Here is a 17771-nt window from a genome sequence, read left to right as displayed (position 1 = left end):
CATAATTATGTGTTTTGACTGCACTACTGACCAGCTGATCCCTCATCTTTTGCCTTCTCCTCAGGCCTTCTTATTCCTTGAGACAAAATAATATTGAAATTAGGCCAGTTCATAACCATAAGATGGCCTCTAAGTGTTCGAATGAAAGAAAGTCACACATCTCTCGATTTAAATCAAAAGCTAGACATCATTAAGCTTAGTGAGGAAGACATGTCGAAAGCCAAGATAGGCTGGAAGCTAACCCTGTTGCACCAAACAGCTAGCAAAGTTGTGAATACAAAGAAAAGGTTCTCAAAGGAAATTAAAAGTGCTACTCCAGTGAACACATGAAAGAGAAGTTAAACAGCTTTATTGCTGATATGTAGAAAGTTTTAGTGGTCTGCATAGAACCAACAACATTCCCTTAAGCCATAGCCTAATCCAGAGCAAGGCCCTAACTATCCTCAATTATATGAAGGCTCAGGAAGGTGAGAAATCTGCAGAAGAAAAATTTGAAGCTACCAGAGGTTGGTTCATGAGATTTAGGAAAGAAGCCTTCTTCGTAATGTGGGAGTGCAAAGTGAAACAGCAAATGCTGATATAGAAGCTACAGCAAGTTACCTAGAAGTCCTAGCTAAGGTAATTGATGAAGGTGGCTATACTAAACAACAGATTTTCAATCTAGATGAAACATCTTTCTATTGGAAGAGGATGCCATCTAGGACATTCACAGCTAAAGAGGAAAAGTGAATGCCTGGCTTCAGACCTTCAAAGGACAGCCCCTTATTAGGGGCTAATGCAGCTGGTTACTTGAAGATGAAGCCAGTGTTCATTTACTTTTCCAAAAATCCTAGGATCCTTAAGAGTTCTGTTAACTCTACACTGCCTGTGCTCTAGAAATGGAACAACAAAGCTTGGAGGACAGCACATCTGTTTACAGCTTTTACAAGTTTACTGAATACTTTAAGCCCATTGAGACTGACTGCCCAGAAAAAAAAAAAAATTCCTTTCAAAATATTACTGTTCATTGACAATGCACCTGGTCAGGCAGGAGCCCTCATGGAGATGAACAAGATTAATATTGTTTTTATGCCTGCTAATACAACATGAATTCTACTGCCCATGGACAAAGGAGTAACTTTGACTTTCAAGTTATATTATTTAAAAAATAGGCTGGGCGCAGTGGCTCACGCCTGTAATACCAGCACTTTGGGAGGCCAAGATGGGCGGATCACCTGAGGTCAGGAGCTCGAGACCAGCATGGCAAACATGATAAAACCCCATCTCTAATAAAAATACAAACATTAGCTGAACGTGGTGGCATGTGTCTGTAATCCCAGCTACTCAGGAGGCTGAGGCAGGAGAATTGCTTGAATCCAGGAGGCAGAGGATGCAGTGAGCCAAGATTGCACCACTGCACTCCAGCCTGGGCGACAGAGTGAGACTCTGCCTTGAAAAAAAAAAAAAAGAAAAAGAAATATGGGCCAGGCATGGTAGCTCACGTCTGTAATCCCAGCACTTTGGGAGGCCCAGGCGGGTGGATCACTTAAGGTCAGGAGTTTGAGATCAGCCTGGCCAACATGGTGAAACCCTGTCTCTACTGAAAATACAAAAATTAGCCGGGCGTGGTGACGGGCACCTGTAATCCCAGCTATTTGGTAGGCTGAGGCAGGAGAATTGCTTGATCCTGGGAGGTGGAGGTTGCAGCAGTGAGCCAAGATCATACTGTACTCCAGGCTGGGCGACAGAGTGAGACTCAGTCTCAAAAAAAAAAAGAAATATATTTTGCTAGGCTATAGCTGCCATGGATAGTGATTTCCTTGATGGATCTGAGTAAACTATATTGAAAACCTCCTGGTAAGGATTTGCCATCCTAGAAGCCATTAAAAACATTCCTGGGAGGAAATCAACATATTAGCAATAAAAGGAGTTTGAAAGAAGTTGATTTCCAAACATCATGAGTGAGTTTGAGAGGTTCAAAACTTCAGTGGAGCAAGTCACTGCAAATGTAATAGAAATAACAAAAGAATTAGCATTAGAAATGGAGTCTGAAGATGTAATTGAATTGCTGCAATCTCATGATAAAACTTTAATGGATGAGTTGTTTCTTATGGCTAAACAAAGAAAGTGGTTTATTCCCAGATTGGAAGGAAAAAGAATAAGAAATTGCTCAGGGATAGAAGGAGGAGACAAATCATTGCCATTGATTATCTTATAACTTCATCATCAGGTTTAGAATGTATTTTTAGATATTGCTAACACCTATATTTAAACAATTATTTTAGAACATTCCGATGCCAAAAAAGTATATTATAATTTTTTACTATATTAATCTACCTTTTGGCCATCTTTTATTAGTTTGGATAACATTTGTCTAGTTATTCCAAAATTCAAGTTATTTGTGAAAATCTATGAAACTTATGTAGCATAACCAGCATTTAGGAGGTACACACTTTTTCTCGGCTTTGGTTGATACCATTTCAAAGATTTCTTATATTTACATTAGAACCTTATAAATTGTTCTCCCAGTTCTCTTTATGCAAATTTATAACTGTGATTAATAGAGCAGAAACCTGTTTGTCCTCATTTACATATTAAGCTTCTTTTGGTATACTTGAACATCTCGTAATGTTGATCCTCTTAATTTTGCTGCCTTGATTACCTTACCATTTTGAGATTTTGAAATAAAAACAAAATAAAATATGTTTGGTTTCTAGATAGGCTTAAATATCTGTCTTCTAAAGAGAAAGATTGATTTTAACATTTGAGCCAACTAAAGTAACATGAGTTTATAAAATTTATGAAATACTAAATATAGCCAACAGGCTGGCTGAACAGACCTGCAGAGTGGACTGTTTGTTCTAGTTACTGTTGCTGTCCCCCAGGACCTTGCCTTCCTGCCCAGGACCTCCTTCCCCTCTGCTTACACACCCAGTGCACTCCTTCCTGCTCCTCAGCGTGGTTGCTCCCCAGTGCCTCTTCCTCTAGTCTGCTCTCTCTCCTACTTACAAAACCAAACTGAGGGTGATTTCATATTTTTGTTTGTTTGTTTTTGACAGGAAGCAAGTCCCTATCCTAATGGAGTAAGTCTCAATATCTGATAGTTGAATTTCATGTCTGTATCAGTGTCCTGCTGTTCATCTCCCCAGGTGCTGCCCACCGGGCTCTGCCAAGCTGGTGATTTCTGATCTTTCTCGTTTTAACAGGATCTCGGAGAACTCTATCAAAAGCAAATTTATAACGTAAGAATGAAACACTGGATGTGTCACTTGTGTTAGGCTTAGACATTAGAGTTTCTTCTGAAAAGATCAAAAAAAGAAGAAGAAGAAGAAAGAAAGAAAACATCAACATTTCGTTTCCATATCTTATGTCTGAAAAGAAGGGGATAACCTTTTGCAGCATTTTTCTATTTCATCAATATACAATTCACATGTTCTATTTGAAATACCTTGATATTAAAAACATGAAAGTCAAATGCTCTTAGAGAGAGAGGCATGTTTTTTTTCATTTCTTTCACATCAAATGTTTTTCAATATCATTTCAAACCAATTGTCATATAAACCATATTTTTTAATATACTTGTCAGGGCCAATAGTGGATATTGAAAAAAACATAAAAAGGTAGGATTTTTCAGAAAGAAAGAAAGAAGTTTGTGCAGCTCTTATAAATGTCTCATTTGGTCTACTGCTTAACAAAACAGCCTTTATTTTTAACTATGCTGGAAGCACATATTAATGTTTCAATAGAAGAAATTTAAAATTCCCCAATTGATTAACTTATTAGGTTGCCTCATTCTCTTTCTTCCTTCCTTTCCCTCCCTTCCTTTCTTTCTCCTTCCTTTCTTCCCCGCTTCCTTCCTTTCTAACTTCTTGGGGTAGAAAATATATAGTCTAGAGTCTAGAGGAACATAAACCTAGATTTTAATCTTGGTTTGGACTCTCAGCATGGTATTTACTGTTTTTCCTTGAGTGGATTAATTAACCCTTCTAAAGTTATGCTTCCTCAGATATAAAATGGAAATTCTGATATACAACTCACAGAGATTTGGGGTGGAATGAGCCAATATATATAAAATGCCCAGGTGAGCCTTTAATAAATACTAACACTATTTCTTCTCCCTTCATTTATATCATGATCTAATTTGGAGATAATTATTAAGCATTAGTTATCTAGATATATAGATGACAATATATTTTTAAGCCTGAATTTCAGGTCCAATATCAAGACAGAAAAAAAACCTGAGCATGTTTTTTAGAGATTTTAAGATATGGGATGAATGTCATAATGGCTGTGGCATTCCTAGTCAGCTAACACTCTGCAACATTATTCATTGTTCTATAAAAACTATTTACCCAGCCACTGGTGTTGGTAAATTGTAAGCAAACAATAGGTAATAGAATCCAACTTCCATCAGTGTGACTAGTGTTTCAGAGAAGTCTTATCATTCATTGGTGGGAAAATACTAGCTCGGGAAAGATACAGTCTCTGAAATAAAATTTATGGATTATTTTATTCATAGGCACTTCTGTAAGGATGAGTTTCTTCAACGGTATTTCTCTGAGCATCTTTAACATTACCTTCATGACGCATGGTAGTGGAACTTGATTCAGTTTTAAGAGTGAGAAAACAAACATTGCAGAGGAATGTTGATGGCAAGACAGGGCTACACTGCAGCTTTCTGAAGGTTGTAGAAAGAGGATGTTTGTATTTGGCTCAGTGGAGATGCTTCCCTGTAGATAGAACTCTGAGAGAATGAGGAGTTAATAGACACATGCCATATTCATTAAAATGTGGAATGAAGCCAACTCCAACTTTTTTGAAACAACACGGAGAAAAGGAGTCTTTGTCTTTTGACTTATCTCCCTGAGTTGATCTACTTGATTCTTTCACATTGCCATTGTTTTAACTTTATTTGGCAATTTGACACTCAACCAAACTGTACCGTCATTAGAAATGAAAAGATAGGCGAATGGAAGATCCCTCCATATCTCTAACAGGTGGATCTCACCTGCCTATGCTGACCTAGAGAGGCATATGTGATACAAATGAGAGAATAAATCATTGCTATTCCAGCAATGGATTTATCAGTAGTTCATTTTAAAAGTTATCTTTGTTGACTGTGATGGTCGCTGTTATCTGTCAACTTAGCTACGGGGTCCAGTTATTCAAACAAACATTCTTCCAGGTGTTGCTGCATAGGCATTTTGTAAATGTAATTGCAGTTTAAGTAAAAGAGTGTATTCTAGATAATCTGGTTGGGCCTGATTCAATCAGTTGAAAGGCCTTAAGAATAGAGCTGATATTTCCTTGAAGAAGAAATACCTCCTGTGGACATCAGCTTCAGTTTGTGTCTGGCAGTTCCAGCCTTTCCTTCCTGACAGTGTGCCCCAGCTTCGGACTTGCCTTGCCAGGCCCCGCTGTTGCATAAGCCAATTCCTTGCAATAAATCTCTAAATATATCTTCTATTTGTTCTGTTTCTCTGGTTAAACCTGAACTGATATCCCAGCTAATAGTACTCTGAGACCCTATTTTCTCCCATTCCTGAGCCTTCCTGATCTTTCCTCCAAATATAACCTCTTCAAACAGGGGAGGCAGAATTACCTAATGCAAAATACACATATCAAAATGTTTGGAAGTCATTATGAATTCTAAATTTATTCAGTCTTTTATCCATGATGGACATGCTAGTAAGATTTTTTCAGTATTTGTAAGTCTTATGCAAAATGATTTTATTGTCACTACAAAAAAAATTTCACTGTATATTTTAAGGCAAATGCTATTTAAAAGTACAGTAAACAACTTAGGGGTTGGGGCACAGACCCCCTGTGCAGTAAAAATTGACCTATATCTTTGACTCCCCAAAAACTTAACTACCAATAGCCTACTGTTGACTGGAAACCTTACAGATAACATAAACAGCCAATTAACACACATTTTATATGTTATATATATTATCTACTGTATCCTTACAATAAAGTAAGCTAGAGAAAAGAAAATGTTATTAAGAAAATTAAAAGGAAGAGAACATACATTTACTAATCATGAAGCGTAAGTGGGTCATTATAAAAGTCTTCATCCTTGTATCTTCATGTTGAGTAGGCTGAGGAGGAGGAGGAAGAGGAGGGGTTGGTCTTGCTGTCTCAGAAGTGGTAGAGACAGAAGAAATCCACATGTAAGCAGAACTTCACAGTTTAAACTCATGTTGTTGAAGGGTCAACTGTATTATTTTTACCCTCATTGTATTCTCATAGCACCTAGCTAAATATTTTATACTCAATAAATGTTTGCAGAATGAATAACTGAGCAATATCTTAGTAATACTTTAGGTATTTCCAAGAGAAGTTTATAGTAAAACTCTGATGCTTTTTTTCAGTATCTTGTTTAGGGGAGGTATTTTCAAAAATAATTTACGATTAGGTTTATCAGGTGATGAATTAGATTTCTCTTCATTTTACGACGTAATTAAAGTGGATAATTTTAAGGAAAATATATGAACTGGAAAAAATTATGATTTAATGTCAGTAGAAAAGACTATCAGATTAACTTCATTCCAGTTTTGTTTCTGTGAAAGTATGTACAGATGGAAGCAAAAACTGGAGAGTAATATTCATAAAGATAAATAATAAAATTGTCAGTACTTTAAAAAAATTTTCTCCTTAAATTTTGTTATATTATTTTATCCTTTACAAAGTTTAAAGTACATGTTGTTTTACCTATCCAATCTTTTTAGAAGACTTTTTATGATTATCCCTTTTTTTATTCAGAATGGCAGAATAAGTAGTATGGAATTTTGAAAAATAGTCCAAAAGTAGTTTTTTAATTTTTTGAATTGGATAATAGCCATTTCTTCATTTTTAAAATCTTTTATAATATAATAAAGTAAAATGCAAATTTTAAAAACTTGGCTTTATGGTCTTTTAATATATTGAAGTTTAGTTTAAATGCAACTCTATAAACTCATACTTCTCATAAATTAGGACAAATTCATTCATTAAGATGTGATCATCTTCAAAGAAAATTCAGCTTTGGTGTAATTTCTAAGTTGCTCTCATTTTAATATATAATCTTTGTTTAAAAAAGATTAACAGCAGTGTGGTATCCTGTCTGAAAACTTAAGAAAACATATGGCCAGATAACTACAAGAAGAAATAAATATAAAACCCATAATTCTCATGCAGGCTTTGCATTTTCACTTTGTTTTATAATTATTCTAAACTAGAATAAGTATTTATTTGAACATAGCTTTTCAGAATCAAAAGGTTAGAGTCTACCTTAACCAGAAAGACATGAGAAGGCAGATTTTCAAGCTCTACAGAGTGACTGGATAACCTCACAGAGTTTCCATTTCATCCTTATATTTGTTATTTTAAAGACTAAGCTACATACAAAATCAAAGTCTCACCTCAAAGCTCAAGTCTGCCACTTGAAAGGCACTAGTAGTACCCTTTTAGTACAACTCAAGCTACCCTTAATAAATTTTACCTTAAGATTAATTTATTAATCAGAAATACTGGAACTGACCAAAGGTCACTTGGTAAATAGCATTTCTAATCATGCACACAAAAAAGAAAATGACAAGAGGGAAAACGTTCTTTCATAGTGGTTGAAGAGATGAGGGTGGGTACAATTCCTGCTGGGATTAGTTCTATACTAACTTTGGTGGCCAAGCATTGACTTCTCCACGTTCACACGTTCTTCAGTGTGTCAGAAAGGTTTTTAGTAGGATGGATGTACATTTGAATCTCAGTTTTTCCACTTCCAGCAATGATGGCTGATATGGTTTGGCTGTGTCTGCACCCAAATCTCATCTTGAACTGTAGCTCCCACAATTCCCACATGTTGTGGGAGGGACCTGGTGGGAGGTAATTGAATCATGGGGGCAGGTCTTTCCTGTGCTACTCTCATGATAGTGAATAAGTCTCACAAGATCTGATGGTTTTATAAAGGGGAGTTTCTCTGAGCAAGCTCTCTTGTCTGCCGCCATGTGAGACATGTCTTTCACCTTCCGCCATGATTGTGAGGCCTCCTCAGCCATGTGGAACTGTGAGTCCATTAAAACTCTTTCTTTTGTAAATTGCCCAGTCTCAGGTATGTCTTTATCAGCAGCGTGAAAATGAACTAATATGGTGGCCTTCAGTAAGTTTATTCCTCTGAGTCCTATTTTGCAAAACAGAGATAATAAAATCTACTTTGCATAACTTTGAGAGTTAAATAAGATAAATGTCTAGAATGGCACTGTTCAAGACATTTAATGAAAACTTCTGCCCTTGTCTTTAGCTCCCTTCTTGAAACAGGTGTTCTTGTTCTTTACCAAAGCAAATTCTACACTCTTCTTTCTCTCCTGGGACCTATTATTCCTTTTCTGTCTTACATCTTTAATCTGAACCTCTCCAATGTCTCCTTCTCGGTTTATAAATTTACTTACAACTCCCTCATCCCTAAAAATATCAAACATTTTTAAACCCCTACTCTTGCTTTGTCATCTGATTAAGCAGCTTTTCTACATGTAGCCATCCTCTTACCATCAACCTTTTGAAAACTTTCCCCTGCTCTTTCTTTTCCCCATGCAGTATGTTTAAGAAAATTTCAAGGAAGAAAAAATTTAATTCATTAATTTTTTGATGTCAATTAAAGGATTTTACACTATGCCATCAACCATCACAGATCACATAAAAACCTGTATTCCTAGTGCCATCACTTTGCATGTTAAATCTAAGTGACCACCAATTCTCCAGTTTTTTCTTAATAAACAAGGTAAGCCTTAGAACTGTTGGCCAGTTTTTCAAGTCAGAAACTTGAGTCACCCTTGAATTTTCTTCCTCCTGTATATATAAGTAATCACAACTCCTGTTGATTCCAGCATCTAAACTTAAAAACAATAACAACAACAACAACAACAACAAACTTTCTCTCGAGTCCCAGTGGGCCTCCCAGACATGCAGTCCATGTGCACTCTGGTGCCGATAGAGTCTTCGCACCACCTCTGCTTCCTCCACTCCAGTCTCCATGGAACAGCCAGAACTTCCCTACTTGAAATCATTCTGTTTGCCATTCAAATGAAATCCTCAACATTATGCAGAGACTCTGAATTAATTTCCAGTTTCCATTTTTCTGCCTCTCCCATCTTCAAGTTCCCTACTCCAGCCATTCTGAATCATTGAATATGCTGACATCACTAACCCAGAATCCTTCTCTCATTTTTTTCTTAGTTAACTCATATGAATCTTTCCCATATCAGCTTATATGTCACACTTCCTGATACACGGGCAAAACTAAAAATTATTTGTTGACTTATTCTCCTACTCATTATTCCAGTTGAGGTTCTCATCAACTCCTATCCATATTGTTGAAAAAGTTGCTTACTCTTCTCCCTGCAATCCCTCTGTCCCCTTCAATTACAGTGCCCATCATGCAGATGCTAGTTGTCTGGGTATGAAACATTACTCAATATAATTTTCTAATTTTACCCTTTAGTTATTACTATCCTCCTTGCTTGTCTCATTTAATTATATCACCCAATTTTAATACAATGAGTGGGTATAATAATTAAGTAAATAATCTTCTGATTAATACACTGATTAGTCACAATAAATTTTATTTACTGAAAAATCTTTTATTGGAATTGAGTGATTTATCTATGTCGTCTTAAGAGTTAAATGCTGCACCCTCTTATAATGCACAGCATAACTTGAAATTTCATTTGCTTGATAACTGCACCAAAGTTTAGAATTTCTTGCTAAAAATAGATTATATGTTACAATGCCAGAGTCATGTTTTCTTGTCTTTTCAAAGCCACTAAATCACAGTTTAGTATCATCAAGTATACTGAATTATACACAGCTTATTTTATAGGCAAAAATTGTAAGCATAATTCAATTTCAATAGATACAAAATCTAATAGTAAACTATCCAAAAGTATATATAATTTATATTGCTTCTTTCAACAAAAGAAGCAGTAAAAAGTATCATTCATGAGAACTAGACAACACTGAAAAATTAGAAGAAGAAAAGCACTGGAAACCAATAAAACAGGGCTAAATATAGCCAGAAAAATAGGGAAGATAACTTTATATCTCTACAATTAAATAAATCTCTATATATGTAGGGAATCAATACTTCAGCAAAAAAATTCTTAATTAGAAAGTGTATTATGATTTGTAAAATAAATGTATTACCACAATGTATATAAGATACACAAATAAACATTTTAATGGCAGCATAATAGTTCTTGTCCAAATACAGAGAAACATTTTGTTTATCTAAAAGTATTAGTATTGTTGACTAAGACTACTCAAGTAGGATCTAATGGAACTCCCTCAGTGCTTGATTTATCTAATTCAAGATTTGTTTTGTTTTGTTTGTTTGTTTTGCGTCAGTCTTGCTCTATCGCCCAGGTTGGAGTGCAGTAGCATGATACCAGCTCACTGCAACCTCTGCCTCCCGAATTCAAGTGATTTTCCTGTGTCAGCCTCTCAAGTAGCTGGGATTACAGGTGCATGCCACCACACCCAGCTAATTTTTTTGTATTTTTAGTAGACATGGGTTTTCACCATGTTGGCCAGGCTGGTCTTGAACTCCTGACTTCAAGTGATCCACCTGCCTTGGCCTCCCAAAGTGCTGGGATTACAGGCCTGAACCACCACACCTGGCCAAATTCAAGTTCTTATGGTACTTATTTGAGAAGTAGATTTCATTGTTCACTAATTTAGCCCTTCATAAGTTAAGGTAATATTACATTTACAAATCTGGGGATATAAATATAAATCATGTAGACATGCATTTGGATGACCATTAATGATTTTTCTCTGTTTGGGTAGAACTAATTTGGTGATTCCCAAATTGGTATGCCTCATTCTAAGCAGGCTTTTCTACATAAAATAAAATAACTTTTTATTTTTCCATTTCTATGTCTTTTGTAAAGCTGAGGACAACTGAAGTAATAGTTACATTGCGAGAACAGACATGACCATAAATACTGGCAAAATCATTATTTTTAATTTGTTTCCATTTTTAAGTTTTGTAGTAATAAAAGAGAGCAGATTACAAGGCATGTATTACTATCCTTGTAAAAATTGTAAGAAACTAATAATGGGTAATTTTACATTTGCTAGCCAATGGTATGGTACAAACAAATATTTCTCAGAATAAAAATGAGGTCCATATGAATATCAACTCTTTATCATAAGTATCATTAGAAACTACAGAGCCCCAAATGAACTCTTGAGGGTACAGCTCTTAAAATAAAAAATAACATTTTAAGAGCATAGCTATTACAAACTCATTTGATATTCATTTTAGTTGCAATGACTATAATGAATGTACTTTGTATTTGAACAGATGTCACAAGTACTACTACAGAAGTTCTAATATAATTTCAGTCTTAGTTAAGAATAAGTAAATGGATATTTAAAATTGAATGTTACCATGAAGGAGGAAAAAAAAACCAATTACAGTAAACATTGCTTCTTTAAAAAAACAAATTAAAGATTTTTATTAAATTGTGTTCTTTCTTGTTTTGACATATACAAAATATAATAATACAAGGAACTTGCTGTCTCAACCACTCCTTTTCCTTGCATCAGCTATTCTGTAGATTAGCAGGCCTGGAAAATGAAAATTGGGAGTGTAAAACATGACTCAGAAGGGTAAGCTGAAATTCACTTTACAATATTTAGAGACTGGTATATCAGAAGGATTTAAAAATTTTATTATGCCAATTTATTTTAGCTGAAGGAGGTAACTATGTATGCCATTTTATTTGAATGGGTCAGACAAGCCCAAATATTCCCTTTAATCTTCTCCCACATGAAGGACTAACACCTTAAATTCCAACATGAGAAACCTTCACGCCATAAATTAAAGACAATGTTTCTCAGTGTGTGGTTCACAGAATTACCCATGGATGTTTGTTAAAAGCAAATATTCTGGGGCCCCAACCAAGCTCTATCAAAGCCTGGGAGTAAGGCCATTCAATCCACATTTTGACAAGCAACCTAAAAATTTTGATGCACACTCCTGCTTAAAACAACTGCCCCAAGGTTGGGTGAGGTAACACTTAAAGCTATATATTATTCATTTCATTTGAATCAGCAAACATTTTTTAAGTACAAATCCTATGTGAACCAAAGATTTGATGTACATATAGAATGTCCAAACAGGCAAGAAGGTTATGAGAAACTGATTTTTAGCGTACGATTTATTATGTACAATAATAATCTACAAATGATAGGACACCCAGTGTCTGCATGTCTAGAAATACAAAGAAAATAGTATTTTTACTGTTCAGATTAAGTTTACTCTTGATTTCAATTTAGCAGTTTTCCTCATGAAAGGGGTAACTGGAGGTTAAAGAAAAATGTCTTCATCTCATTATTAGAAAATGCAAATAACATAGTGCTTAATAACAAGTTTATCCCATTTTTCCTGATGTTTTGTACGTCTTATGTTTTGTAAAGGGGAGTGGTTACGTGTGTGAGGCTTCATGGTGGCTGAGAGGAAGAGACAAGGAATGTCAATGAGGGGGAAAGAAAGATGCTGAACTGCAAGACCAGGAGCACTAAACGTAAACTATTTTCCCACCTCTAGTCTAATTCTCCTGGTACCTCAACTGTAAGTTGAACATATTTGGGAGCCATACTGTATTTTTCAATTACCAGAGCAAAATTCAAAAACTGAAAGCTGACTTTGGAGTTTAATACAAGAAAGAAAGAAAATAAAGAACATAAAGCTGAGAGTACCAAGGTTCTTTTGCTGGTCAGGAATTTGTCCCCACCTCTACCCCCACCACAGGACTGAAGACTAATTAACTGGAATCTGTGAAAAGGGCTTCAATAAGGAGCATCCGCTCATGAAACAGTGAAGACAAGCTGATGAGGTTCATTAATGGCTCTTATTGCCCTTGGTTTCCTACATACAGTCTTTGACTTTTCCTAGCACTGGAAACAGGATCCAGTTAAAACACACACACACACACACCCCTATGATAAGTGAAAGTGAACAGAAGAAAGAGTTGTGCTGGTTCTCAGCATGGTCTCTAGATCAGCAATATCAGCATCACTTGGGACCTCATTGTATGCATCTGCTCAGGCTTCCATAACAAAATACCATTGATTGAGTGGCTTTAATGACAGAAATTTATTTTCTCACAGTTCTGGAGGCTGGGAAGTGAAAGATCAAGGTTTTGGCTGATTCTGTTTCTGGTGAGGGCTCTCTTCCTGGCTTAAAGGTGGCTGCCTTTTTGCTATGCCCTCACATGACAGAGAGAAAGACTTCTTTCAACCCATTTCTTCTCCTGAGGCCACCAATCCTATTGGACTAGGACCCCACCATTATGACCTCATTTAATCTTAATTACTTACTAAAAGCCAAATCTCCAAATATAGTCACATTGGGGGTTAGGGCTTTAACATACGAATTTGGGGGGAACATAATTCAGTTCATAGCACTCATTATAAATGCAAATTCCCAAGCACCACCTGAGACCTACTGAATCAGAAACTCAGGAAATGGGGCCCAGCACACCAGGTTTTATTATCTCACCAGATATTGTAATGCCCACTAAAGTCTGAGAAGTACTGGCCCTCAGGATGAAGTCCCAACTCCACAGCACAGCATTTACTTTCCTTCCCAGTTTACTCCACCCTTTCTTTCCAACCTTATTTCTTAGATACTCTGTCTATAATTCTAGCACAAGGCTTTGCACATAGAAAGCACTCACATTTTCACAATATTGTGTACTATTGTTATAGGAGTTATTAAGAAATTATTAAGAAATTATTTTAGACAGATAGAGGGGAAAAGGGGTCCTGGGAAAGTTTTTGTTTCTTTTAAAGCAGCTCCAAAAATGTTTGTTGTCTAGCAGGAAAGCCCCAGCTCTTAGAGCCAGGCCAGCAAACTTTGATGTGCAAATACTGGCCATTAGAAACTGGGTCCACCCAAACGTGGCGATTCCTGCCATCTTCTTCCTTGCCCTCACATGTGCCTGGCAACATGGCCACCCCCACATATCTCCATGTGGGTAGAGCATCATGGCGCCCTGCCTTTGCATATTAAAAGGCTAGGGTGGGCCAGTTTTTCCCCCGGGCTACCTGAATAACATGCCTGGTCAAACCAATTCCCTGAGCCCTATGCAAATCAGGTACCACCTCCTCCATCCTCCTCATATAAGCAGCCACTTTACCACCACACACGGGGTTTTCTCTCATTGGAATCCCCCCACCTATGTCTCTGCAGGAGGGAGCTGTTTTTTTCTTCCTTCCTTCTTTCTTGCCTATTAAACTCTCCTCTCCTTAAAACCACTCCACGTATGTCCATGTCGTTTTATCCAATTCTGCGTGAGATTAAGAACCCTGGTGTTCCTTCAGTCATCGGAGCCGTATCACTGCTTATAACTCTTCTCTGTAAACTACTTCCTACAACATTGCTTTCAATTCATTGCTGTTTTGGGGCATCCAACAGCCCATTGGTCTCTGACATAGCACAAAGCTGCTTAACATGATTTTAAAAAATCAATATACTACTTGCTACTTATCATGTCCTTTAGTGTATCAAGTCTTATAAGTACTTAGTATATTACCTTATGAAATTCTCCCAATCACCCTGAAGTAGGCATTATAATTTCTGCTTGACAGAAAAAGACACTGGAAACTGAGGCTTAATATCAAAAGGTCTATTGTACAACATGGCGACTACAGTTAATAGCAATGTATTTATTATATCTCGAAAATTGCTAAGTATGGATTTTAAGTATTTGCTTCACAAAAAGTAATAAATGTATGAGGTAAAGCATATGTTAGTTTGATTTAGCCATTGCACTATATATAATCATAACACATTGTACACGATAGACATATACAATTTTGTCAATTAAGGTAAAATTTTAAAAAGAGGTCAACTAACTCACCCAAAGTCACATACTTGGGAAGTGGTAAGGCTGGAAATTATGAACTCATGTTTCTTTGACTTATTTCCACTGTGTTTTACTACAGACACAGAAATGCAGTTTTCTGACAACATCTCGAATTTACTGCCAAGACTCCCAGAGCATAGCGGACTTGTTGCAGTAAAGTTATTTCCAGTATATCTTTTGGAATCTCTGTTCTCTACACCCCGGACACAGTCTTGCACACATGTATGTGTGTTTGCATGTGCACACTCACACACACACTAGCACATTGCTAAAAGTTGGCCATCGTGAAAACAAAAAATCAGGCTAGACTTCTTGAGACAAACAGGTACTGTGAAGCAACTACTGGGAAGAAAGAGCTCTAAATTCTATCGCTATTCGATATCCTATTTGGCTGTAGACCATTTTTAGAATGCTTCATCTTTACAATAAAGACACCTAAAGCTCTCCAAGGGAATTGCTTGAATGTTCACAAGGAGCTCTGATTAACTTTGTCCCACAGCCACTACTGACAATTAAGCACTAGAAACATATATGCACATAAAATTTAAAAATCCCTAAGTTTAAAACAATGAACTATTTTTTCCTCAGAATCATTCTTTCTTAGCTTCATTCCCCAGAAAACAAGCCAAATGATTTTATTTTACTTATTTACAGCTTCCTTCCTACTGAAGACTGGACTGTAAGATAATGAACCACACCTGTTGGATTGTTTAGGCAATTTCAAGCACCAGCTGAGACAGTAATTAAAAGTAACATTCCATTCTCAGCCTACCTGGGGTGTTCAACAACCTTGACATCTTGCAGAAATAGGAGATGTACTGCTCGCAGTACTCGGCACTGTCAGTGATGGCACTTATCTGGTCCATGGAGGCGCTGTAAACGAGCTGTATCACTGAGTGTTTTTCTGGGTTGTAGCTGACCACAGTCGTCTGCATCTGCAAGTCATGAGACACTATGGTCCACACTTTGTCCTCTGTGGGGAGAAAAACAACCAGGACCCTGGATCATTAGTATGCAAATGCTTCTCCAAATATCAGAAAATAATTGAGCCACACTTAAATGGTCTTTTTACTGAGCTGGTGTAGAACAGTGTTAAGGAGAGCAATCCTTAAAACCCCCTGCTCTTCGCTCATCCCTAAGTTCTGCTTATGAGGACAAAGTAGGAAAGTAATATTTTTATTGAAAACAAATGCAAGATACCTCCTGAAAGCAAGGCAAAAAAAGAAAAAAAAAAAAAAGCTTTTGTATCTGGTTGGTGCTCTAACATCTGCAGCATTGAATACCAGGCTCATTATGTCCCAACTTCTTCCTGACTTTGTCATCCATCATTCCTCTGGTGGAACTGGATTTTCTCTTTCCTAAATGAACTATGCCCTCTTTCAGGCCTCTGAGTCTTCCTACATGGTGTTTGCTCTAATCAGAATATGTATCCTCATCTTGTCAACAAATGTTCTTTTCACCCTGACCTTTTAGGCAAAATTAGACACTGCATTCTCTGCTATTGAAATGTTCTATACATGTGGAATAAAGCAAGTGACTAATTATCTTGGTGATTTTGACCCTGAAAATTTCAGTGCGAGAAAAAGAAGCAGATATAAAATAGATAAGGTTAAATAAAAGTTCCATATACTTTTAAATTTTAGTTAGAAGCATCACTAAGAACCTAACATAATGTTATCTAATTTTAAATGTGGCATATGTCTTGCCTCTGCGTACTGAAAAAGCTCCTACACAAGGACTAACCTCGTGCACCAGACTGTCATCACTAAATACCATTTCCTCTAAGATAAAACTAGGATCCCTGGAGAAATGATGGCTTCTACGGCTGGAAATGTGCAAGATGAAAGATGAGCCAGGAACATATCCCAGTAGAAAAAAAGAAGCAATTAGAGACTGAGGGCAGTTCAAAAACACCCAGGGCCAATGATGGGCCAATCTGAACATCAACAAGAATATTCTGTAATGGATTAAGGCATATCAAATATATTTAAATCCTTAATTTTATTAAAATTGTTAAAAATGTTTAATTTTGGAAGATGCTAGGTAACCAACTCATTATTTTGAATATTGGTGAATGAAGAGAAGAATCAAGCCTTTGGCCTTTCTTTGTTATAGGAACCTTAATGAAATCAAATATTGTCTTTATGGAAATATTTCAACTCATAAAAGAAGAATAAATGATAGGATTAGATTATCATCATTTCCTAACTCCTGACAAATTTAGTAGCATCTAAGCAATGATTATCAATGGCTGCTAATATAACCACAAGTGAAACCAGACATGATGCACCTTTGGATGAAAATACACAATCAATGTTACATGTAATGTAGTATTGATAAAAATCAAGCATGAATTTGACCAAGTTTACAGACCTAACTGTGGATTTCCAGAATTTATAAGGGAGAGAGGAATATATTAAATAGCACACAGGGAAATACTCCATGAAATCCATGCCGTGGGAAACTCTATAGACCAATATAGTTTTACCAGCTGATAAACTGCAAAGGAAGGGAGTAGAGAGGAAAGAAGTGGTGAGAGAGAGAGAGAGAGCGCGCGCGCAAGAGAGAGCGTGCTGTAGATTAAAAGAGACTTATTGAACTTCCTTCTCATTTGGTCTTATTTTGGTAAATGGCAACTCCATTCTTTCAGGTGCTCAGGACAAAACCCAGGAGTCACCATTAATGCCTCTCTTTCTTCTGCATTCATAATCAAGCCTGCCCATGAATCCTGTCTGCTCTACCTTCAGTGTATTTCCAAAATTTGAACACACTTCCTGCCAACCCACCACCGCTACTAGGGTCAAAGCCATCCTGATTCCTAACCAAGTCTGCTGCTTTCCACTCTTGCCTCCTCACATCTACACTCAACACAGGAGTCAGGGT

General features: G+C 36.6%; 1 protein-coding gene across 2 annotated transcripts in view; it reads right to left on the bottom strand.

The window, feature by feature from the left end:
- CNTNAP2 (contactin associated protein 2) overlaps positions 1-17771 on the bottom strand; it is a 2269257-nt gene that overhangs the window by 759825 nt on the left and 1491661 nt on the right. For both annotated transcript variants that reach the window (XM_054495308.2, XM_063667934.1), the window contains one exon: positions 15661-15861. In XM_054495308.2, the coding sequence (XP_054351283.2) occupies positions 15661-15861 (201 nt within the window). The remainder of the gene's footprint in view (positions 1-15660; positions 15862-17771) is intronic.

The sequence above is a fragment of the Pongo pygmaeus genome, chromosome 6 (assembly GCF_028885625.2).
Source record: "Pongo pygmaeus isolate AG05252 chromosome 6, NHGRI_mPonPyg2-v2.0_pri, whole genome shotgun sequence".
In the NCBI taxonomy this organism is placed as follows: domain Eukaryota; kingdom Metazoa; phylum Chordata; class Mammalia; order Primates; family Hominidae; genus Pongo; species Pongo pygmaeus.
The sequence above is the reverse complement of the archived record's forward strand: the minus strand, read 5'-3'. Positions and strand labels throughout refer to the sequence as shown.